Source organism: Syzygium oleosum, unplaced genomic scaffold (genome assembly GCF_021117445.2).
Source record: "Syzygium oleosum isolate NSW1041296 unplaced genomic scaffold, Sole_v2.1 Sole_v2.20, whole genome shotgun sequence".
In the NCBI taxonomy this organism is placed as follows: domain Eukaryota; kingdom Viridiplantae; phylum Streptophyta; class Magnoliopsida; order Myrtales; family Myrtaceae; genus Syzygium; species Syzygium oleosum.
In genome coordinates, this window is record NW_026607504.1 from 3,922,016 (window position 1) to 3,945,888 (window position 23,873).

At 41.8% G+C, this 23,873-nt stretch overlaps 2 protein-coding genes across 3 annotated transcripts; both read right to left on the reverse strand.

Annotated features, from left to right (window-relative positions):
* Window positions 1-15,377: 15,377 nt before the first annotated feature.
* On the reverse strand, window positions 15,378-18,036 carry LOC115683618 (probable L-type lectin-domain containing receptor kinase S.5). Its single transcript, XM_030608172.2, has 3 exons — window positions 16,776-18,036; window positions 16,216-16,566; window positions 15,378-16,084 (listed from the first exon to the last, which is right to left on the reverse strand). Exons 1-3 carry the CDS (start codon window positions 17,998-18,000, stop codon window positions 15,678-15,680), a joined length of 1,983 nt encoding a protein of 660 aa, XP_030464032.1. The 5' UTR covers window positions 18,001-18,036; the 3' UTR covers window positions 15,378-15,677.
* A 3,274-nt stretch (window positions 18,037-21,310) lies between these two features.
* LOC115683620 (uncharacterized) lies at window positions 21,311-23,873 on the reverse strand. 2 transcript variants are annotated; one of them, XM_030608173.2, is made up of 2 exons: window positions 23,592-23,873; window positions 21,311-22,007 (listed from the first exon to the last, which is right to left on the reverse strand). In XM_030608173.2, exon 2 carries the CDS (start codon window positions 21,987-21,989, stop codon window positions 21,552-21,554), a length of 438 nt encoding a protein of 145 aa, XP_030464033.1. In that variant the 5' UTR covers window positions 21,990-22,007; window positions 23,592-23,873; the 3' UTR covers window positions 21,311-21,551. The 2 variants fall into 2 exon arrangements, with proteins under 2 accessions (XP_030464033.1, XP_056176670.1); XM_056320695.1 differs by lacking the exon at window positions 23,592-23,873 and adding an exon at window positions 23,170-23,286.

Sequence of the window (23,873 nt, forward strand, 5' to 3'; positions counted from 1 at the left end):
AATAGTGGCAATGCTTCGAGTTGATAACGAAGAAGTTCAAACATAACGGGCAATGAATTTGTATTGTACATAGATTGTTCACGCATATATATTTGAACTTTCTTTTAACACTCACTACCTTCACTTCTAAAGCATGCGCCAAAATATGTATTCTACGTTTGATGAACTTCCCACTCTCGGAATTTGTACTCATAGTTTTGGTTTTTTTATGCCTACCATGGATCTGTGTTAGCAAAACAATCAAAACATGAGTTAAACTGGAGAACAGTAAAGATTGCTTTGTGATCTTTAAGCCCTAGAGCTTGTCAGTCTCTCGTTTCCAACCGGAGATGATACTGAATCTTCTGCTCGCTTTCTTCAAAGAAAAAATGAAGATCTATTGTGAAGCAGTACATGAACTGGCCATAGACATGGCAGACAAGCTGACTAGAAGCGTGGGACTTAGCAGTGGTCGGTTTGCGGATTGGGCCTGCCAACTCAGGATGAACAGATACCGTTGGAATTTTGGGTGCAAATCCCTTGTAAAGTGAATAAGAAGTGTGGATGGAGGAGTCTCACGTTGAATAGAAGAGAGATGGGAGATGGGTTTAAATAGTTGAGCCTCACAAATTGGTTTGGGCCCCAAGGGGTACCCCACTTTTGTGGAAGAGAGAGGACCTACGGACCTATGCCAATTCCCCCCCGCGCGCCGCCGTCCATCCGGCTCGGATCGGGACGGGATCTACCCATCAATTTTGTTTTAGAAGATGACTAAATGATTAATAAACCGACCGACTAGTTCATGACACTCTTCATTTTTTTTAAACCGTGACTATATATTGCAGTCGGTTTTTTCCGAAAATCTTCTTCGCATTTTGACTATCCTCGGGTACTGATTGAGGGGCCAAATTCGTCTTAAGGACACAACGTTACTTCGTTGGGCTCGGATCAATATTCTGCTTATTTATTTGTACTGCTTTCAGGTTAGTTTTCTTGACGTTTGATTTCAATTTCTAGTATACGAACTTAGCCGTCACAGATACAACTTCATCCCTGAAACTGTTGGCTCTATTGGTGTACAACTACACGCAGATACGGGATTCCTGGCCATTCTTCAAGCTGACGACGACGTGAGTGGTCTCGAAGTGATGGACAAGTCTGGTTCGTTTGTATCAATTGATCCTTGGCCAGGCACTTTTCTCGTCAATTTTGGAGTCGTGGCTGTGGTATATCCCTTCTTCATCAATTGAGATACCATCGGAATTGTTGTAATCGTGTTCACCAGTGCAGGTTTAATCGACACGTGCCGTTCAGATTGGAACTGACAAACAAATTTGATTGGTCGAGAGTCTATGAATTAGCTACACGAGTCTGTTTTAGAATTCCCTTTGTCTAAGGGTTTCTAATAGTAGTGATTACTCCTCACATTACATGTTCTTGGCATGAAGCAATGGAAGATTGTGCAATGTTGTTTACACCAAAATCGGCATGGATGTCAAGTCGGTTTAATGTCAAAATCCAACAGACAATGGAGTTCGGTCGTCTGCCGAAGTACGTTTGGATAAAATTCGGGAATGTAGTAAGCGTGAATGGCACCATGTCCCGAATTCTGTGATTGGAGAGAATCGGTAATTTTACCGAAACATGAAAAGTTTACATTTCGGGAAATGTTGAAGCTACCAAAAATAGGCAAGATCACAACCCAGCCACGTGAATCGTGACAACAGGAAGTTATGCGCAAAAAGCGGAGATGGTGAGCACGAGCAGATCGTGGGAGATTATTTATTCAAATTGGAAGTCATCCCAGCGGTTGAGATTAAGTTTTGGTGGACAATGAAATTGGAAAACGTGGGTAGATAAGGCAGTTATTGAAAGCGCCAAGATTCAAAGTTCGAAAATAAAGAAGTAACCGACAAGCAGTTACAGGATAGGAGGAGATATAAATACTCAGAAGAAAGAAGAAAAGAGGACCCCCGACAAGAATGCAAAAACACTCAAGCTTATATGCACTTTAGTTTTATCTGCACTTTTACTTCCTGCGTTTACAGCTTCCTATAGCTTTAGTTAACCTTCAAGTCCTTTACAGCTTTCATAAGAGTATTGTAACGTAGTTAAACACTTTGTTGATCTCAGATCCATTTTCAATCCACTCAATTTCTATCCGTTTCCATATAACCCTGCACTACACTCTATTTTTCGCCACGATTTTCCTAGAAATCAAGCCACAGAACCTACTTTAATAAAAACCAAAAATCGAAGTTTCGGTGAAGGATATTCCTCGTCGTAAAACGAGCGAACATCTTTTTGGCACGCTCGGTAGGACTCGCGTGGTAAGATTTGGAGAAATGGTGAGAACTAGGCAATCTGAAGGAATACCGGTCGGCGACGTCAACAATCCAGTTGATGAAGCACGTTCTGAACACTCTGCGGCGAATCAAGTTGAGGAGAATGCCGACATTCCTCGGCAATTAACTGAAGAACAAGCCCGTGTGTTGGCACCAGATAATACCTTGGTAGCCACGATAAAAAGGATGTTTGAGGAACAGCAGAACGATCTTACCAATCATATGGTGCGACATGTAACTGATGTGATAAAGCCCATGGTGATCAATGCTATAAATGAGGTAATATCACGTCCCAGTTCATCTTCTCAAGTTCCACCCTTTTATGCAAATCCTCCTGGGACAACATCATTCCCAACAACATCGGGACCTCCTCATGTTGGATATAATGGTAATGGGGGATCAAATTCTCAACCTCATGTTAGAATTATACCAAGGCCAGAGAATCCTACCCCTATAAACCTTGTGAATGGTGTGAGTGCTTATAATTTCCCTCAAAATGCCTCAAATGAGGTTAATTTGATTAATTCCATGGCCACAAATGCACCATCAGTGATGAATGTACCTCCACCAGTGAATATGCCTAATGTTGACCATATCAGACCACCTGCGCCTCAACCATATCCTCATGTGATAGAAAATCCTCTTTATAGACCACCACTACCCGTTAATTTCAACGTGGAGCAGCAAGGGGTGAATCGACCTCAACAGTTCGATCCTAGAGGTCAAGATCCTTGGTTAGGCCAGCAAAATTTAAGGCCATGGAACCCAGATAGAGTTGCAGAATTGGTAATGCAACAATTGGGAGCAGAGAGAGGAATGCCAATGCCAGTGTATAGGAAACTACATCCCGATTGGGTTGACAATATACCATATCCGAGGGGTTTCAAGATGCCAGACTTTGCTGTATTTACAGGAGAAGAAGATCAGTCAATTGTGGAACATGTGGGTCGATTCTTAGCACAATGTGGAGAAGCTGGAACTAATGAGTATTTAAGGTTAAGGTTGTTTCCACTGTCTTTGTCAAAAACAGCGTTTACTTGGTATACGAATTTGCATGCGAATTCTATTCAGACATGGACGGAGATGGAAAGGCAGTTCCATTCTCAATTTTACCGAACAGTACCAGAGGTAACGGTAGCCGATTTGGCCAGGATGTATCAATATGGTACCGAAACGGTAGATCAGTTTATTGCACATTTCAAGAAATCCAGAAACCGATGTTTAACGTCACTTACCGAAAAGGAGTTCACGGATTTGGCTTTTAATGGCTTGAGGTTCAACCTTAAAGAAAGATTTGAAGGACAAGCATTTGACTATCTCTTTCAGTTGAACGCACGGGTTTCCAAGTACGAACACTTGTTGAAGGAGAAAGATAAGAAGCCGATTAAGGACAATCGGCATACAGTGGCATTTGCTGAAAATACCGAACAAGGTGATATAGTCGAAGAGGAGAATGAAATAGCCGTAGCAACTATGGTGCTTGAAAAACCATATGTGTGCCCAGCACTAAAGCCAGCCAGGATGAGAGATGCATCCAAGTTCAAAGCTAAGGAGATAAATAACTACTCCTTCGACATCTACAAGTTGGATGAAATATTTGACCTGTTATTGAAGGATGGAGTGATCAAGTTATTTGAAGGGCAAATAATTCCGCCAAAGGAGGAAATGACAGATAAGAGGTATTGCAAGTGGCATCACTCTACAACTCATAATACGGTGAATTGCATTGTATTTAGGAAGACTATTTAAGAGGCAATTCGCCAAGGCAAAATTAAGTTTGCTGAAGACAAAGGCAAGGCCCCAATGGAAGTGGATACAGACCCTTTCTCGAATATGATTAGTATGGTTAACATACGAGATATGACAGGCGACGATAACAAGCAACTTTGCACTCGTTGTCACCAAGAGCTAATTCATCAGGATCGGGAAATACCCAAGTTCCAATACATGAGAGGAGCAAGGGGGAGATATCGATCGGAATCGTTTGTCCGCAGAATAGGTAGACCACAGGTAAAATCTGAGATTGTTACTACCGAAAATTGTACGGTACAAGCTAGAGATCAGGAAGTTCAATCAAGACAAACAGCACATGTTCCCGAAAGAAAAGATGTTAGTCGTAGATATGAGAGGAAGGAATATCACCATGATTCGTCTCAACCAGCTTTCCCACTTCGGGAATCGACCACTCAGGTTCATGAAGAAAAAGAAACATTACCCAAGCCTGCAAAGGAAAAGAATTTATGGCAACGATATAAAGAAGGTGATCCTAAAGTCGGATTGCTTGGAGAACCTAGTGGGAAGTTTGACTATGTGGTCTATTACGGAGATACGGATGACTATACACCTCCGTCATTACCAATTGTGCCGACTGGCTGGGGAGATGAGTTTGATGATCCACCACCATCAAATTCCCAGGAAATCCACAAGCGAAAAACAGTTAAGGTGCCACACAATCCTCCCGAAGGAAAATGGTCAACAGTTAAATCGCCAGGACAAGCGTCTTACAGAACCATCAAGAGGCGTTTTCAGCGGATGAAAAGCAAGCAAAGGAATTTCCAAAATAGCCGAGCTAAAAGTACAGCAAAGCAGGATTTACCTTTCACATCTGTCAGTAAGAAAGGTAATTGGGTCTGGAAGAGAAACCCTGATAAAAAAGATCAGATTAAAGCAGAGCCAGGGGATTCGGGAAATAGCTCTCGAGTTGAAATGAGAAAAGAAGAAGTTTCACAAGCTCCTCAGACAGTTAATTTTGGGCAGTTCACTGTAGCCCTCAATCCAAGACATCAAGGAAAGGTGGGGCAAAAGAACTTGGGTCCTAAATGGTCACGAGGAAATGACGGGAGTTACCGAATTGGTTACCCCAAAATGTCAAAGAAATATGATCATACATTACGGATAAACATGATCCATGCTAAACTTCCAGCGGAGTATGGAACTAATTTGGTAGTGGAAGAAGATACCGAACACATTTCGGAAAAGGAGATAGCCATAGCAGAATTCCAGTTTCCCGACAAGGAAGCCATTAAGTTTGATAAGGTACCTTCTGAAAAAGCAAAGCATCTAAGATCCTTGGTTATTTCAGGAAAGGTCAATGGTAGGTCTGTCGGTAAAATTTTCGTAGATGCCGGAGCCACTTTGAACCTCGTATCTTACAAGTACTTCAAGAAATTAGGGAAGGACGATGATGACATTATCCCTTCCAATGTTCAGTTGGCTGATTTTCTTGGGGAAGTTACCGAAGTCAAGGGGGCAATAGTGCTGGACTTGATTATAGGGTCCAAGTCGTCCAAAACGACTTTCTTTGTGATAGAGTCTGATGGTTCATATAATCTGTTGCTCGGAAGAGATTGGATACACTCTAATCAGTGCGTACCTTCAACTTTGCATCAAGTCTTGGCATTCTGGAATGGCGAGAAAGTGGAATATGTTGAGGCAGATTCGGGATATGCTTCAATCGGGTGGACTGACATTTGCCGAAAGTATCGAGACTGTGCACATGAAGGTTATGCTGTTGAAACACCAGGGACAGATCCACAGTCCCTTGCTTATTGCCGCTTCGGGGATGTGAAAGCCGAATGGATCCCTAAGTCAAGCTTGGCATTGGAAGAATTACATACTCTATATGGAAAGCGAGTCAGTATTGCAAGAAGTTTGTGAAAGGTATTTTACATATTTGGCGGAAATGGCGCATCAAAAGGTTGAAGCCTCAGATTGTATAGATGAATGGGAAGATCCACTGGTCAAAGAAGACAGGATAATGGAGGCTTAAGATCCATTGTTAGAAGTTGATATAGGGGAGCCTGGTTGTTTCCGCCCGATATATGTGAGTGCTTTTTTACAAGGGGGCATGAGAGAAAAGTTGATTAATCTAATCAAAGAATATAAGGATTGTTTTGCATGGGATTACAATGAAATGCCTGGTTTGTCAAGAGATATTGTAGAACATCGCCTTCCAATCAAGAAAGGATTTCGTCCGCATAAGCAGCTAGCAAGGAGGTTTGCTCCAGATGTGGTGGATAAAGTCAAGGAGGAAATAGAAAGGCTGCTGAAAGCAAGATTTATCGAAACAACCAGGTATGTAGAGTGGCTTTCAAATATTATCCCTGTGAAAAAGAAGAATGGGAAGCTGAGAGTTTGTATTGATTTTCGGGATCTGAATAATGCCACTCCAAAGGATGAATACCAAATGTCTATGGCAGATATGTTAGTAGACTCAGCATCGGGAAATGAGATGTTATCCCTGATGGATGGTCATTCGGGTTATAACCAAATATTTATAGCTAAGGAAGATGTCTTGAAGATAGCATTTAGATGTCCTGGTGCAATCGGGACTTTTCAGTGGGTGGTTATGCCTTTTGGACTAAAGAATGCAGGAGCTACGTACCAGTGGGCAATGAATTTGATTTTTCATGATATAATTGGTAAATTCTTAGAAGTTTATATTGATGACGTGGTGGTTAAATCAGCCCAAGAAGATCATCTGGATTATCTCGAGCGAGTGTTTATCAGGACGAGGAAATACAAATTGAAGATGAATCCAGCCAAGTGTGCCTTCGGAATACAAGCAGGAAATTTCTTGGGATTTTTGGTCAATCAGAGTGGAATCGAAGTTGACAATAACAAAACAAAAGCTATCATGGAGCTTTCTCATCCTACGTCAAAGAAACAATTGCAGATGGTGATCGGGAAAATAAACTTTCTAAGAAGATTCATTGCCAATTTGTCTGATAAAATGGAGCCGATGACACAGCTTTTGCGTCTCAAAAAGCAAGATGAATTTATATGGGAAGAAAAACACCAGAAGGCGTTTGATTCGATCAAAGCTTATCTAATGAATCCGCCTGTATTAATGCCGCCAAAAGCAGGCAAACCATTGAAATTGTACTTATCAGCTACCGATATAACTATCAGGAGTATGTTGGCTCAAGAAAATGAGAATGGGAAAGAACAAGCGGTATATTATTTAAACAGGGTGTTAACTGATGTTGAAAAAAGATATACCGCAATTGAAAAATTATGTCTATCTTTATATTTTGCCTGTATGAAGTTAAGGCATTATTTGCTGCCAACTACAGTACATGTGATCGGTAAGACTGATATAATAAAATATATGCTATCCCGACCTGTCATAAAAGGGCATATAGCAAAGTGGGCCTTTATCTTGTCCGAGTTTGATTTGATATATGTGCCGATCAAAGCAGTAAAAGGCCAGGCCATTGTTGATTTTCTTACTGAATATCCATGTTTACAAATGGAAGAAGGTGAGCAAAGTCTCAGTCAAGTACTACCATGGACTATGTATTTTGATGGATCGCGTGCTAAGAGCATGGCTGGAGCTGGATTGGTAATAATTTCTCCCGATGGGAAACTTACAAGGTGCGTCTATAAGTTGAATTTTGTATGTTCAAATAATCAAGCCGAATATGAAGCATTGATTATCGGACTGGGAATATTGATTGAGTTGAAAGCACAGTTTATCAAAGTATTCGGTGATTCACAATTAGTGGTGAAGCAATTAAGGGGAGAATATCAGTGTTTGAATGAGAATTTGATTGGTTATTACTATCTAGCTAAGAAGCAATTAGAGCAATTTAGGGAGTACGACATAGTCCATGTTAAAAGAGATACAAATTTTGAGGCTAACGAGTTGGCTCAAGTAGCTTCTGGATACCGAATATCAAAAGAGCTAGCTGACATCACAACCACCATAATACTGTCGGTACATTCTATTGAACAAAGAAAGATACCGATAGCAGTTAGCGAGGTAGTTCAAAAAGAGGATTGGAAGCAAAGTATCATCGAGTATTTGAAGAATCCAGATTCAAGAGATCGAAAGCTGAGAAGACAAGCCTAGAAATATGTCGTATTAGGAGAAGAATTATACCAAAAATCCTCAGATGGATTGCTCTTGCGTTGTCTTGATGAAGATAATGCAAAATTGGTTATGGCAGAAACACATGAAGGCATATGTGGAGCTCATCAAGCAGGAATCAAGATGAGATGGCTGTTAAAAAGGTATGGATATTTTTGGCCAGCAATGATGCAGGATTGTATCAATTATGCCAAAGCATGTCTTTCATGTCAAAAACATGGACCGTTGCAACATGTACCTGCTATGGAGCTCCATTCTGTTATAAAGCCGTGGCCTTTTAAAGGATGGGCAACGGATATAATTGGTAAGATCTACCCACCCTCTTCTCATAAGCACAGTTATATTTTGTTAGCCACAGATTATTTTACGAAGTGGGTGGAGGCCATTCCATACAAGAGTATAACACAAAAGACCGTGATCAAATTTATGGAGGAAAATATAATTCATCGATTCGGCTTGCCTGAATCAATTACTGCCGATCAAGGTACAGTATTCACTGGAAGTGAAGTAAAGGAATTTGCGCGATCAAGAGGAATCAAAATGATTTATTCCACACCGTACTATCCTCAGGCAAATGGACAAGCTGAGGCTACTAACAAGGTTGTTATTGGTCTTATCAAGAAACATCTAGAAGAAAATCCAAGGGAATGGGATACTTTATTGTCAACAGTATTGTGGGCATACCGAACGTCACGAAGATCAAGTACAGGTATCAGCCCTTATATGCTTACATATGGACAAGAGGCAGTTTTACCAATGGAAATAACAGTGCAATCTTTAAGAGTCCAATTACAGAGTGAAATGTTGCCTGAAGATTATAAAGATTGGATGCATATAAATCTGGATGAACTAGATGAGGTTCGTGCGGCTTCTTTGGATCAATTGATTGCACAAAAGAGAAGAGTAGCCAGAGCTTTTAACAAAAGAGTTAAAGTTAAGCAGTTTGTGGTGGGGGATCTAGTATGGAAAGCGATACTGCCTTTTAATCTCCAAAATAGAGAATTCGGTAAATGGTCATCAAATTGGGAAGGGCCTTATTTAGTTACCGAAGTGCTGAGTGGGAATGCATACAAGTTGATGGACGTCAATGGAAAAGAACTATCACGTTCTATAAATGGGAAATTCCTAAAGAAATATCATCCATCAATCTGGGAAACATAAGAAAATTTATTCATTCACTAGAAGTCAAAATACATTCTGATCTTGGTTACAAAGATTTGCAGATCCTTAACAAGTTTGAGATTTTGGGCTACAAGATTAGAATGTAAGGCAAGATTCGGGTGAAGTTCAGAAAGTTGTTCTTCAAGATACTTCATGTGACGAGAATGGAAGCGGACAACTTCAAACTTTTCCTAAGCTTCTCGAAGCAACTGCCTGTACCTGTTTGAAGAAACTTCAACCATGGATCTAACTCGAGAGATTTCATCTCTGATCACTCTCTGTTCTACACAACGATGATTCAAAAAGAAAGTAAGGAGTCGACGTGCCATCTCAACGTCATCTTTAGCATGAGTACAAGACTCCTGGGTTTGAGCATATTCAGCCTTAGAATCTTGTAATCGGGAAAACTCCTTTTCAATATGAAGTTGAAGAGCATCAGCTTCCACTACAACAAGTTCCAAATTCCAAATCTCCCTCACATTATGTTTGAATGCATCAAAGTTATCAGGGAATAAAGAACATAGCTCCCAGACCAGATCCAGAAAGGTAGAATCTGCAGACAGAAATACTTTGGATCTGAAGAAGTCTGTCAGGTTGGTAACTTCTACCTTATGATTGTTGTTCAATAATAAAGCATGGTGTCCTTGGGACAGCAGTTCGTGTAGTCGCCTCCATAAGGATCGATCACCTATAGAGAATGAAGCAAGTTGTCATGTTAAAGGGAATGGAGAATGGTCGTCAAAGGTCAGGTAGAAAGTTTACCTTCATAAGTATTACGACTATTCTGTGATCGAGACCAAAGAAGCAGCCGAGATGAAGAACCATGTGAAGACATCATGAACTGGATTGTGAGTTTGCAGGGAATCTGTGGCAAGCTTAAACAGTTATAAAGGGAGCAGATCGTGAAGGATGATGTGTCAGAATTTTCTCGGAGAGATGGGGGTGGAGATGGAATTTGATTCATGCGTGTGGATAAGCAGTTATTAAGTTGGTAACCAATAAGTTCAGAGAGAATGAATGATAGGAAAGGTAAGCATTTGATCTTTCAGTTACGCAAGTTGCAGTGGAACAGTTATCTTTGAGTTGATTCAGATATCCAAAAGAACCAGACAGAGATAAAGAGCGACATTTGGGTAGAACGTTTGAGTTACCGATTGCTAAAATATACAGTGTCGGGAATTTGCTTTATCGGGATATCCTACATTTGAATATACAGCGTCGGGAATTTGCTTTATCGGGATATCCTACATTTGAATATACAGCATCGGGAATTTGCTCTGTCGGGATATTTTACAATTAAGCAAATGCAAGGAAGACCAAGAATGGAATCCAACAAAAGGGTTTCGACATTTTATCTCCAATTAGCCAATAGGGTTTTGGCTTCAGTTACAAAGTCTCTTAATCTAATCTCTAGCATGTAGTTTTCATCCATAATCTCTGCCCTTTTCTTCTCATGAACCCTAACTAACCCAATAGTATTATCAAACTCTCTCTCCAATTCCTTACATTTCTGCATCTTGCGTCTAAGTGTGGGAGAAAAGTTTGAGACTGTGAATTTCTGATCTATAATTTGAGCATCCACCATCCTCAGCTCTGCTTCAAGTTCTGCTTTTCTGGCCTCCAAGCTTTGAAGTTTGCTTGCCTCAACTTTAAAATGATTGTAGAAGAGACGAGCATCTTCACGCTTGTTAGCTAACTCATCCTGGATTGCCAGTCCTCGGCTTTCTCCAAAGAGAAGACGGGGAAGATGATCAAGATTGACTCTGATTGTAGTCACAACATCTACAAAGTCAACAGCGAAGAGATCAATCTTGTCTTGAAAAGAATCCGACAAGATAAAGGATGGATGGCCAGAGCATATTTCCTGGAAAAGATTCCTCGCTTGGCGTTCTTTGTTAGAGTCAATGATCAACTTCCCATAACCAGGCTCTAATAGGTTTAAGAGCTATTCCCATTTAGCTTTAGCCACTTCCCTAGGAACTTCGGCAAGCATTGACAAAGTTGAAGGCCCTGAGGAGTCATCAGTCATTGAAGAACTGGGATGAGTACCTGCCAATATTCTTTCCAACTCCTCCCGTTCTGCTAAAGAGAAAATTTCTATCTGAGCAGATGGATTGGGCACAGCAGAGGATGTTGAGGGAGGTAAACCAGTGATAATCTGAGAAGTTGGTGGCACTTGCACACTCAAAGGTTCCCGAATCGTCGTCTCTTCAGGCGTTGGAATCTCTTGAGGTGCAGAAGCAGGTATGTCAGAAGCTGCAGCTGTAACATATGTATATCAGATAACTAAATAGAAATTTCGAGTCAAATACAGGGCAATAACATTTACCAGTAAAAGTTAGAGGAAGATTTTCTTCAGATTCTATGACATTGGTAGAAGTATCCTGTGTTGGTATACCTTCCTGGGAATATGAAATAGGAGGTTGATCTTGAATCAACTCAGCAGTAACTTCTATCAAAGAAGCAGAAATTACTGGTGAAAGATTTGGGGTTGATATGATAAGAGCCTTTCTAGGAGAAGGAACAGGGGAAGCAACACTGGATGGATTAGTCTTGGGAGTATCTGGATTAATCAGAAGATATACAGGTTAGTGCTAATATGCACATTGCTAGTCTCCATAAATAGAGCAAGAGAAGTACCTTTTGGTGGGCGCGGTTTCATCATAGCTCGAAGCGTGAGCTCTGAAGATTGATCAGATGTTGGAGGATTCTCTGGAGATTCTGAGGAACGAATAGTTACTTTTCTAAAGCCGCGTTTTGCTGGTGCTTTCTTTGGGACAATAGAGTCTGAAGTCTTTCTTTTCTTGTTCACTGCGAGAGTATGATGTTAAATGGGAGGCTGAAAATTAAGCAAAACATATATTGAAAATTAGAATCAAATTACCTTTGGAAGGTTCTATTGACTTGGTTGGAGACATATTCACAGCCTCAATTGCTTTTGGTGCTATAGGAGGAACAGTATCTCTTATTTTTGAAAGAATCAGGTCCAGAGGATCTGAAAACACAGTCTTTTGATAATCCTTCCACCAAAGGTCAAAATCGGCTGAAGAATAATCAGAGTAGCCAGTGAATTCGATGACACGGGACAATCGGTAGATACTCCGTATCAACGTGGTCAGCTCATTAAAAGGTTGATCATCCTTCAGCTTGCAAGTTAATTTATCAAAAGAAGCAACAGAGAAAGTGTAAAGAGCGAGAACAGGGAACTCCTTGAATTAACCCAAGTTGCACGGCACGGTATTGGGGAGAATAGATTTCAAAGCCAGCAGCAAACCTGCCTTTTGTCGAAAATCTCACAGGGAGATCAACAGAAGTCAAGACAGATTGCCAAAAGTCACTTTTGTTCTTCTGAAAGGCGGGAAGGTAAGATTTGAATTGAGGGGTAAAGAAAGGAGATAAAGAATGTGGATTCTCCTTAATGGAATAAATTTGAGAAATAAAGTACCGAAAACAAGAGGATGGTGTTTTAGGAACAGAGACCAGTTTCCTGCTCAAAGTTTGGCAACTAGTTGGTCAGGAATAGAAACCGAGAGAGGCTGGATAACTTGATCCTTGGAAAACCAAGCAGAGAAATAGAAGGTTGCCCATGCTTGAAGAAGCCAAAGGGGACCACCAAAAACGCCACTAACTTCATTTGAAGCAGTGGAGGAAGAAGCATGGGTTAAACCCGAGTAAGGCCAACATTGTCTTGCCTAAAGAAAGCCGGGTCCCTGAAGCTAAAGTAGAAGCAACAGCAACAAAATCGTTCGAGACCCTAACTATAGGGCGGCAGAAAAGGAATTTACAGAGCCAGTATAAAAGAAAAGCAGTGTGCTCTTCGTCGGTAATTGCATTCTCCTTTTTAAAGTAGTTTTTCATGAATGTTCCGTAGGCCATTTCAGAATCAGATAATTTGCCGAGCGGCGAATGAGAGTCTAGAGACAAGGTAGATGGGTCTGTACCCAAAAGAGAGAGCCCAGTAAGGCAATGTACATCGAGCAAAGTTACCGACATAGGAGAAAAAGGGAAAAAGAAGCAGTTGGTCGAAGATGACCAAAAACAGGACAATGCGCCAATTAGTTCCTGATTCACATGGTAGTCGAAACAACTAAGACGCAAAGCATCGTGGATGGAAAGGGTATTCCAAAGAAAACCCTTAGAAGGAAGAAGACGAAGGTACCATTGATAGAACTCAGAATCAAAATCAGAGAAAACCCTAAGGCGAGAAGGACGAGAATATCACTGGTACGCCAAAATAGATGACTCATGGATGGGAAGTACCTCAATCTGATGACGAGGGAAGCGGTTTGACAGGCATTGTGGAACGAAAAAGTGATTGTGAGCAGCAGGGCCAAGGATATAAGAATCTTCAAAATCATTCTGTACAGAGAACATATGAGATCCTTCTTTGAAATTATCAGAATCCCGAAATAGATAATATCGGTCGAGGGCATCTGATGCAGAAAAGGAGAAAGTTTGGTCCTTGGAAGCTTTGGAAGCCATGGATTTTAGTAGAGTGTCGGAAAAGATTGCAGAGATTCAAAAAGGTGAAGATGAAGAAGAACGAAAAAGGAGCGATTTTTATAGAAAGTGTTTTGGAGACGAAAAGGTAGGCGCGCGAAGCAAGGTGACGAAGCGACGTCAAGAATAGGTACTATTTCTTTGACATTTAAAAGAATTAAAAGTTCTTTTAATTCTTTTAAAAGGGGGCATTTGTTTACACTAAAATCGGCATGGATGTCAAGTCGGTTTAATGTCAAAATCCAACAGACAATGGAGTTCGGTCGTCTGCCGAAGTACGTTTGGATAAAATTCGGGAATGTAGTAAGCGTGAATGGCACCATGTCCCGAATTCTGTGATTGGAGAGAATCGGTAATTTTACCGAAACATGAAAAGTTTACATTTCGGGAAATGTTGAAGCTACCAAAAATCGGCAAGATCACAACCCAGCCACGTGAATCGTGACAACAGGAAGTTATGAGCAAAAAGCGGAGATGGTGAGCACGAGCAGATCGTGGGAGATTATTTATTCAAATTGGAAGTCATCCCAGCGGTTGAGATCAAGTTTTGGTGAACAATGAAATTGGAAAACGTGGGTAGATAAGGCAGTTATTGAAAGCGCCAAGATTCAAAGTTCGAAAACAAAGAAGTAACCGACAAGCAGTTACAGGATAGGAGGAGATATAAATACTCAGAAGAAAGAAGAAAAGAGGACCCCCGACAAGAATGCAAAAACACTCAAGCTTATATGCACTTTAGTTTTATCTGCACTTTTACTTCTTGCGTTTACAGCTTCCTGTAGCTTTAGTTAACCTTCAAGTCCTTTTCAGCTTTCATAGGAGTATTGTAACGTAGTTAGACACTTTGTTGATCTCAGATCCATTTTCAATCCACTCAATTTCTACCCGTTTCCATATAACCCTGCACTACACTCTGTTTTTCGCCACGATTTTCCTAGAAATCAAGCCACAGAACCTACTTTAATAAAAATCGAAAATCGAAGTTTCGGTGAAGGATATTCCTCGTCGTAAAACGAGCGAACAAATGTGAAGCGTCTGAGTTCAATGCAAGGAAGGAAGAGTTCGGGTATCAATGGGAACTTTTGTATTGGTACCAAAGGAGGCAGCTATTGAAGCCCCAGACGAGCTTGTGAATGCTGAACACCCACGCCTCTATGCCCCTTTTACTTGCAAAGATTATAGGAAACTTCGGTCTCTGTAAAAATTGCACGCAGGTGAAACTCTTGCACTTTTTCGAGTGGCATCTGGGATATGATATGGACGCAAGTCGCATCACATTCGACCCGGGTTCAAGAAATAATCGGCAACTATGTATTTTGTATTCAAGTCAAAAACACGATTGGTTGTGTTGATTGGTGCTCATTTGCAGTATTTGTAATACTGGGTCTGCATTCATGCTTGTTGCAGTGTAGACGCTACCTGATCTGGAAGTGGTCGTCGTCGGCCAAGTCAAATGCACAGAGGATTGTTATGTAGACACTCGTTTTACAATTGGAAAATCTGCAACACTTCCTATGAAGTTGCTGAAATTTAACTGAACAAATCAAAGTAAAAGGCACGTGTGTAGAGTTTAGCGTGCCAAGTCCAACATAATAGCCAGCTTAAAAATGAAAATAAGCAAATAAGACAATAGCTCACCGTATCCTAACTGTACATTGAAGGAAAAAAGAAAGAGCATTCTTCAAAGGGTAGATAAATTAACAGTCAATGTGCAGGCAAACACTATAAAACATATAGGCTTCATAAGTGATGCACTGATGCCTCCATTAAATCATGAGTTGTGACCCACTTTTCGAGAAAGAATCTCAGTGAACAATCGCCTAATGCGAAATTGTGACAGTTAAGTCATCTGTATATTCTGAATCAATGTTCCCCTCCACAGCACCTGCTGAAGGCCACACGAAGGCTGGTCTAAATGGCGGGACGTACGGCACCGTCAGTGATCCTAAAGCAATCTGCAAAATGGCCTGTGTTTTGGGTCTCTCGCTCGCATTTGGGTGTGAACATGCCAGACCCAAGAGCAGCAGCCGCTCAGCCTCCTCTGCCACATAATCTCCTTTTAGCCTCTCGTCAACTGCCTCGAGGATTCGCCCCTCACGATGAAGTGACCACACCCAATCCACCAGGAAGCAGAATCCACCAATCTTGGTCCATGGTCGCTGGCCACACACAACCTCGAGAACCACTGCTCCAAAGCCGTAGATGTCAGATCCCCTAGTGGCTTTACCTGCATCATGAACCACACCACTGTCAGACTATGCATTAGAATGATCATGGATTTTGTGCCTGATCGTTTTTTGGAATTCCAATGAACAAATATGACAACTTTCAATCATCTCAAGAACTACGATTGACTACCTGTGTGCAGGCACTCAGGTGCAATGTAACCAAGAGTACCAGGTACACCTTCGAGTTCTGCATAGGAGGTCTTCCCATTCTCTATGGCTCGGGCCAACCCGAAGTCTCCTAGCCGGGCGTTGAAGCTAGAGTCAAGCATGATATTGCTGGCCTTAAGGTCTCTATGCACAACCATCTGTTCATATTCATTGTGCACATAGTGCAAAGCTGATGCAACTCCTGATATGATCTGGTATCTGAGGTCCCATCTTATGGTAGCTTTCTCCGGTCCGCAGAATATGTGTGTGTCTAAGCTACCATTCGGCATGTACTCATACACCAGGAGAAGCTTCCCATTCTTGTAGCACCACCCTGAGAACGAAAAACAATATTTGGTTAGGTGGTGTGATGGAGGATTACTTCCTGTTAAAGTAACTCAATTTGACTTGTATAACAAGCGTTAGATTTGGCCACCTTGTGCTTGGTTCAATGCAACTCAACTTATTTGATTGATCATCAGGTTCTAACTCTTCGATCACCAATTGCTGTACATAGATTGAGGAGCAGTTTGATTTACTTACCGAGTAATTTGACGAGATGTTTATGGCGCAGCCGATTGATGATAGTAAGCTCAGCCAAGAAATCATCTTTGCTCTTGACCTTGTCCCTGGAGAATCTCTTCACGGCAATCTCCAGGCTCTCTTTTGACAATACTCCTTTGTACACCACACCGAAACCGCCCTGTCCTAATTTGTTCTTCTTATTGAAGTTATCTGTGGCCGCCTTCAAATCCCCAAACTGGAACTCTCTTGGAGTCCCGGGGAGGGACTTGAGGGTCCCCATTATTGTTGGGTCGTTGGCTGTTCTGTACTTCTTGTACAGAATAGGCTGTAGCCACCAACATGCCAAGAGAATCACCAAAAGGGGCACCGCAACACCCAAGGCAATCTTTGCCTCGATCATGAGACCCTCATCCTCCGGTAGCTTCTCCACTGTCAGATTCCATCCTAGCACGCAATGCAACTCTATTGCACTGCCTGTCGATGCTGCGAAACCAAAATAGGAGCGTTCGCTCACAACTTTTCCAATGTCGAGATCTTTTGCGAACATTACAGGATTGCTCGGTCTCGGCTTGGTGGGTACAGGATTTTCTTCATCCACCATGAAAACCTGCAGAGTTTTATTCACTCCATCATATTGGATCCAGATCGTGAAATTTTTTGAACCTTCGGGCACAAGCTGGAAGCCAAAATCGGACAAGGACACATTTTGTACTGACAATACGCTATTGATATTGAGACCGATGTGGTTGTCGTCGGGGTCGAAGTCTTGCTTGAACGTGTCGAACTCGATAGCCACAAGGTGGTTGGTGGCATTTCCGTCGGTGATGGCATTGGTCAGGCCCAAGTACTGCCCTTCGCTACCGGGGGGAAGGCTGAGATCGGGCGCTATCACGAACGCCATGCCCTCTCCGTGGCCTGAAGTACTGCTCCTGAGATTTTGGATGTTGATGAAGAAGGAGGTGCTGAATGAGGCCACTCTCGCTCCTTTGTCATGGAGCTTGAAACTATCTTTGAGCAGAATTCTTCCGGATTTGTTGGAGAGATTGTAGTTCCCACCAGAGTCCGGTGTCACCTGGAGGGCGCCATTGTTGATACTCGCCTGTGTAAGGACTTCAAATTCATTGACGTTGGATTCATCAAACGGCCCTTTGAACAGCTTCTCTATTATGTCGGGGCCTCGGGTTTCTGAAAATGCCATTGAAAGCAGGAAGGTCAAGATGAAGAGCTTGAGTTGTAGACCCATTTCACGAAGTGGATTGCTTGAAGTCGCAGCATCTAATCAAAAGTGCAAAGTCTTATATACTGTGATGCCCTGGATTTAACTCACTTGAGGTATTATCTGCTTTGGCCCATCCCATACCGAGGCTCGCTTAACTTTAGAGTTCCGAAGCAAAGCTTGCCATTACGTCAAAAGGCGCCTCCGTGAGTTAATTCCAGTTTTCATTTATATATCTCATGATCGCTATTTCCCTGTTTGGTGCACAGTTCGGTTCATTCTTACCCCTTCGCCATCCTAGAAACCTATCGGAGCTGCTCCTTATCCAAGCTCTTTGGCCTCGGTAACTACTCCCTACCCTCGTCGGACCGGGTCGTTACATATACATTCTCATTTCTCCTGTTGAGGAAATCAAAGTTCACAAGCAAAATTGAATTTGAATCGATAGGTTTGCTAGGAACTTTCCCCCTAAAGATTATTCAAACTTTTCATCATGCAGAAAGTTCTCCATAATCATCTTGGAATGAAATGGAGTCCAATTTCCGGTGGTAGGGGTCATTTTCAGAATCTTTGGATTGAATTTCGTTTTTATTGAGGATAATGATACAAATAGTTGCCTTACCAAAAAAAAAGATACAAATAGTGCTTGAACTCTTGCAAAATATGCAATGTGGTCCATGAACTTTTAATTTATTCAATGTGGCCCCTAAATTTTTGTATTTGTTCAGCCCAAAGTTTAATAAGAACACTTTGCATATTTCTAGAACGTGGCCATGAAATTTGGTCTTTGAGATAAAGCTCCTCCTGTCAAATATGAACAGCTGCCAAATTCACAAGTAAGCGCGTTTGTGACATTACTGAGAAACTGCGGATGTTGTCGGATTGAACTAGAGAAGATTCTTTCTGACCAAAAAATAAACTAGAGAATATTCTTCATTGTCTGATGCAGACATGTACCCATAAAAAAAAATTGAACAGGAAGAATTATTTTTTTTTGTTCTAGAACAGGAAGAATTAAAAGCCCAGATTAACCCTAAACTAGCATCAAATAGTAATACTTTGCCTTATATGTGAGTCAAAGTTCATTAATCGAAGTACATGCCACCTATTCCATAAAATGTCTGATTGAAATCAGAATGCATGTTTGTTTAAGGAAATAAGTTTAATAGTCATTTCGTATCAAATGTTCTGCTCTCTTCATATCAGTAAGGTGATAACGAAGAGAGAAATTCCAAGTTTTCTCGGACAAGATGGAAAGCCATCCAAGTGAAACTTGGCGGCATCACGTGGTTCTTTTCACAGTAAACGAAGTAACACCTCACAGAAGCAACTCATGAAATTGGGGCTCTCCATTTTGGGTGAAAAAATACAATAAAACTGCCCTTTTTTGTTTGTTTGCTGCATTGGTTGTGCATTCCATGCGGTCTTTCACAGTTTAATTATCGGGACTACAACACAAGCATAATTTTATGTCGTTTTTTCTGAGTGCTGATCACACAAGCAAATCGGGACCACACGCTTTGTCGTATTCGCCGCGCAGAATCTCGTGGTCGAATCGGGTCGCAATTAAAAAATGAAGAAGTAGACTCAATTAATTGCAAATCGGGACCACACGCTTTCTGTCGTGTTTGTTGAGTGCCAACCACACAACTTGACATTAATCAGGTTGATTATCAGCATCAGACGACTAATAGAATTCAAAAAATGAAGAAGTAGACTCGATTCAAAAGAAAATCATCTGATGAACTTACCTCAGAACGTCAGGCGAGCTTTGAGCGAATCTACAAGAAGGTGTCGGTCGAGCGTTAGGCGACCTTCGGGTGAGCTTCAAGCGAATCTACGAGAAAGAGAGGTGAGTGACGCCGGACGAGCTTTGAGCTTCGATTTGAGTTGAGACTAGGGGTGATTGGTTCCCGGTTCCCAATTTTGGGAACCGGGAATCGGACTGGACCGTCAATCCGGTCCGATCTAATAGAACCGGTCACTTAGGGTTTAGTTCACATTTCATTAATTTTTATCAATGAATTTATATCAATAAAGTTCACTTAGGGTTTATTTCACATTTTACTAATTTTTGTCAATGAATTTATGTCAATGAAGTTCACTTAGGATTTAATTCATATTTTATTTTATTTTTTTACGAAAAAAATGACGGTCCGGTTTCCCCTTGGAACCGGGAACCGGATCACCCGGACACCGGTTCCACTTTTAGGGACCGGGAACCGGACCGACACTCGGAACCGGACCCAACCTGCCGGTTCGGTCTGATCCGGGCGGTTCCCGGTCCGGGTAGTCCGTTTTGCACACCCCTAATTAAGACGAATCGATCGATTTGGTAGATAAAAGTTAGGGTTCTTCACTTCTCGCTTGGGTTGGTTTGGGGCAAAAAACGAAAGAGAGATGAGCAGGTGAGCGACGCCGTTTGAAAGTTCTAGGATTTTTTTTATGAATAAAAAACGACGCCGTTTTAATTTTCGGCATTCATGTCAGCGTCGGTCCGGCTACGTAGGACGGCCGGTGCTTACTGGGAATCCACGTAAGCATTTTCTGGGCTAAATTAGTCGGAATGACTGAATTGACACCATATCAAAAGATTTAGGACTAAATTGGCATAAAAAATAGGTTTAGGACTAAATTAACACCACCCAAAAAAGTTTAAGACTTTTTCAACACTTTTCCCCAAACTTGAGTATCCCACGAGTATGCTCCGTCATTCCATAAGACTTTAGTCCTGCATGAGCAAAGTTCGGACCGCGTGGTAGAAAATGGATACGGATCACGATCGCGCAATAATTTTCCGAGAGTTATCCTGAAATAATACTGCTGTGGCTTAAGAATCGTTTTTGAGGTTGGTTGGCTGATTGCAAAATACAGGGAAATACAGGAGGGATGACATGGGCAAATAGCATCACCTCCATAATTTGAGTGTGAGACCTTCCCTGGCTCTTACTCCTCTTATGTCATTTGGTTCTGATTAAATTGGTTCAAAAGACTGTATTTGTGTGAATCAAACTCCCGTCCGCCTGATCCGGGCCATGCCGGTACGGCCACTTCGGTTTCCAAATCATCACTTCTAGGCTTAATCGTCCTTTATGGTTCATCAAACAGCAGGGTCTTCCATTTTTCTTCTTTGCTTTGAACCAAAGGTGTGTACATGTTTCTGGTATCAGTTCTCCCAATGTTACCATGAAATCTGTCATCATCCACATTTAAGGAACCCTGGTTCTCTCACTAACAGCACCACCCCATACACTAATGGTAACAACCACGAATAAAAATTTTGAAGTATCATAAACTTTTCAAGTCAAACAAAATAAAGAAGAGAAAAAAAAAGAGGTAATAACAAAGATATTTGGAACTATAACTTTTGACACGAAACCATTACAACATTGGTGTTCAAATCAGTTAGAACCCAAACTGTGACTAACTTTAGCATTTGCTCTCTCCCAAGTTTTAAGTGGGCGACTTAACTGAGACGTCAAGCACTACTATGAACAAGGATATCATCATTTGTACTAAATAGACCGTCTTCTTTGTCTGCCAATTATCACATCTCGATATACTATTTAGTGTAGGCCCTACACCTGCAACTCTGAGGGATCAATCAAGCCTTCTAGCACCACAAGTTTATCCAGCAGTGCAAATTTTTCCTCTTCGAGCACCTTAACTTCTTTCTCAACATCTCTCAACTCGTTCCCCAAGGAAAAGCTTTCTTCCTCTAGAAGCAAATATCTCCTCCTCAGTGCACGATACTCATCCCCGGATGTAGAAGAGTCCGGCAATGAATCTGAATTTGATCTCTCTTGCTGATGAAGCAACATGGAGGCATCATTCTTCGGGTTTCTTTTGGAGGATTTCTGTCCAGTCTTCGCTGCTGGAGCACCCTTCAGCTGTTGAACCCCATGGACACCATTACCTTGCAACGGGAGTAGAGTTGCCTTTCTTGAAGGAGCTTTTTTCTTCCGTGGCTTTACATCCGAAACTTCCTCAGCAAATATCATTCTCGAATCTTGCATTTGACTGGCTCAAGTTAACTGTTAAAAGCACAAACGCCAATGAACATCTGTTAAAAGGCAATTAAGCAAACCAAGATGCAAAATATAGAGGTCAACCTTTTCTATTATTGATATTAATACATCACCATCATCATAAGTATTATTATTGTTGTTATACTTCTTTGGAGACTGCCGTCGCTGATTGTACTTCATCGAATATATGAAAAAGAGGAAAGTTAACTTCAATTGAGAAAGGAGGCTCTTGCTACAAATTACCAGAGCGCAATTTTCAAGAATAGTCATATGCCCGAATCGTACAAGATATTAGGCATAACTAATAACTCAGACCAAAGGAATGTCCAGCAGAAAAGAGTACAAAAGGCATGCATCACTTGGAGTATACCTTCATGATGCATAATCTCTTCAAATTATAGACTTTGAAAAAGAGGAGAAAAACTAGCACCAGCGAAATCCTATGTCATCAAATGAAATCTTTAGAAACCACAAAATTTATTAAATTCCAGCCATCAAATTAGCCCCAGGCCTCCAACACTCGAACACTTCTCATGGAGCCAAATCATATTTTACTTAATTCTGTTATCACGACAATGGTACAAATTGGACTAAGGTGTAGATTTAGCCCCTCCAAAGGTCGACAGGAAAGCAACATACTGAACAGATGCAAAACAAAACTTGCAACTCTTTAAGATACTGTTATAGAAAAAATTATTCTCTATTCGAAGTTTATATGGTCACTACCAGCAGAAAACAAATACAAAACGATACGATAAGGAGCTCAATAAACAGCCCAACTTCCTAAACAACTAAAAAGAAAGAATCCTTTGCAAAGAAAGACATACCCCTACGCATTGACACTCTAAAGAAGAAAACACATAAAGAGGAAAGGAGAAGTGAGCAGAGGGATAAGGCCATCTGTGCTGTTCATCACTTTTAGCTTTCGTTGAGGCACATTACTTCAGGGGTTCAACACCAAAACAACACACCACATAATGATTAAATCAAGCAAGGTAAACAGATTATGGAGGACCCAAAAGAATCAATGGGAAGCAATGTGGGAGGAAGAACAATGAATCCAAACAAGAACCAAAGAAAATACGATATCAAGGCAGCACATGGGAAGCAAGACATCAATTCTCGTTCGAAATCAAACTAGAAAAGGCACCACTTTGACACTCGCTACCTGCAAAGAAAGCAACCTGCAAAAAACATACGCAAGCTTCCCCTCCACCAAAACAACCGATCAATCCAAACCCACGCGGCGACTACGCGCGCTTGAAGATCAAACCCAGCTCAGGAAAAACAAGAAAAATTTCAACGAGCAGCTCGGATTTGGGGGAACTCGAAACGCCCACCTACCGACGACCAACCTCGGTTTCGCGGGGGGGCTGCTCCACGATCCAGCCTCAAGATCCTCCTCCCCCACCCACCAACGCAGCGCAGCAGGGAGCGACGGAACAATCGGCACCCACAAGACCCGACCCAATTCCCCTCTCCCCCCAGCAAAGAACGAGCTCTAGGGTTCGCAGCAAATCCCCAATCGAAATTACGAAGAGACCCAGATGCCCAAATCGAAAAAGGAAGCGGAAATCGCAATTGGGTCACCTGACGAGAGGCCGGGCGAGACGCGAGACGAAGGGGAAGGGCCCCGTCTTCCTTTCTTGGCTGCTCCTTCCTTCCTTGTTCTTGTTGTTTGCTACGAGGGACGGAAGAGGAGGGCCCGAGTCGGTCGCGCCTCCATGTGACTTCCAAGAGAAGCAGCAGCATGGAGGAAGGGTGGAAGGAGAGGGTGGGGCGGGGGAAGTTATAAGAGGAAAGAGAGAACAGAGAGGAGGGCGGTGGTGGTGGTATGGTGTGGAATAATGGGGGGTGGGGGCTACGTCAATG

Excerpts from the sequence above, each read along its gene's own strand:
- LOC115683620 (XM_030608173.2), bottom strand. The coding sequence starts at position 21,989 with ATGCAAGATTCGAGAATGATATTTGCTGAGGAAGTTTCGGATGTAAAG.
- LOC115683618 (XM_030608172.2), bottom strand. The coding sequence starts at position 18,000 with ATGGGTCTACAACTCAAGCTCTTCATCTTGACCTTCCTGCTTTCAATG. Across the intron at positions 16,567-16,775 it reads ACATCTCGTCAAATTACTCG|GGTGGTGCTACAAGAATGGG; the intron begins GTAAGTAAATCA and ends TTTCGTTCTCAG. Across the intron at positions 16,085-16,215 it reads ACCTGAGTGCCTGCACACAG|GTAAAGCCACTAGGGGATCT; the intron begins GTAGTCAATCGT and ends TTCATGATGCAG.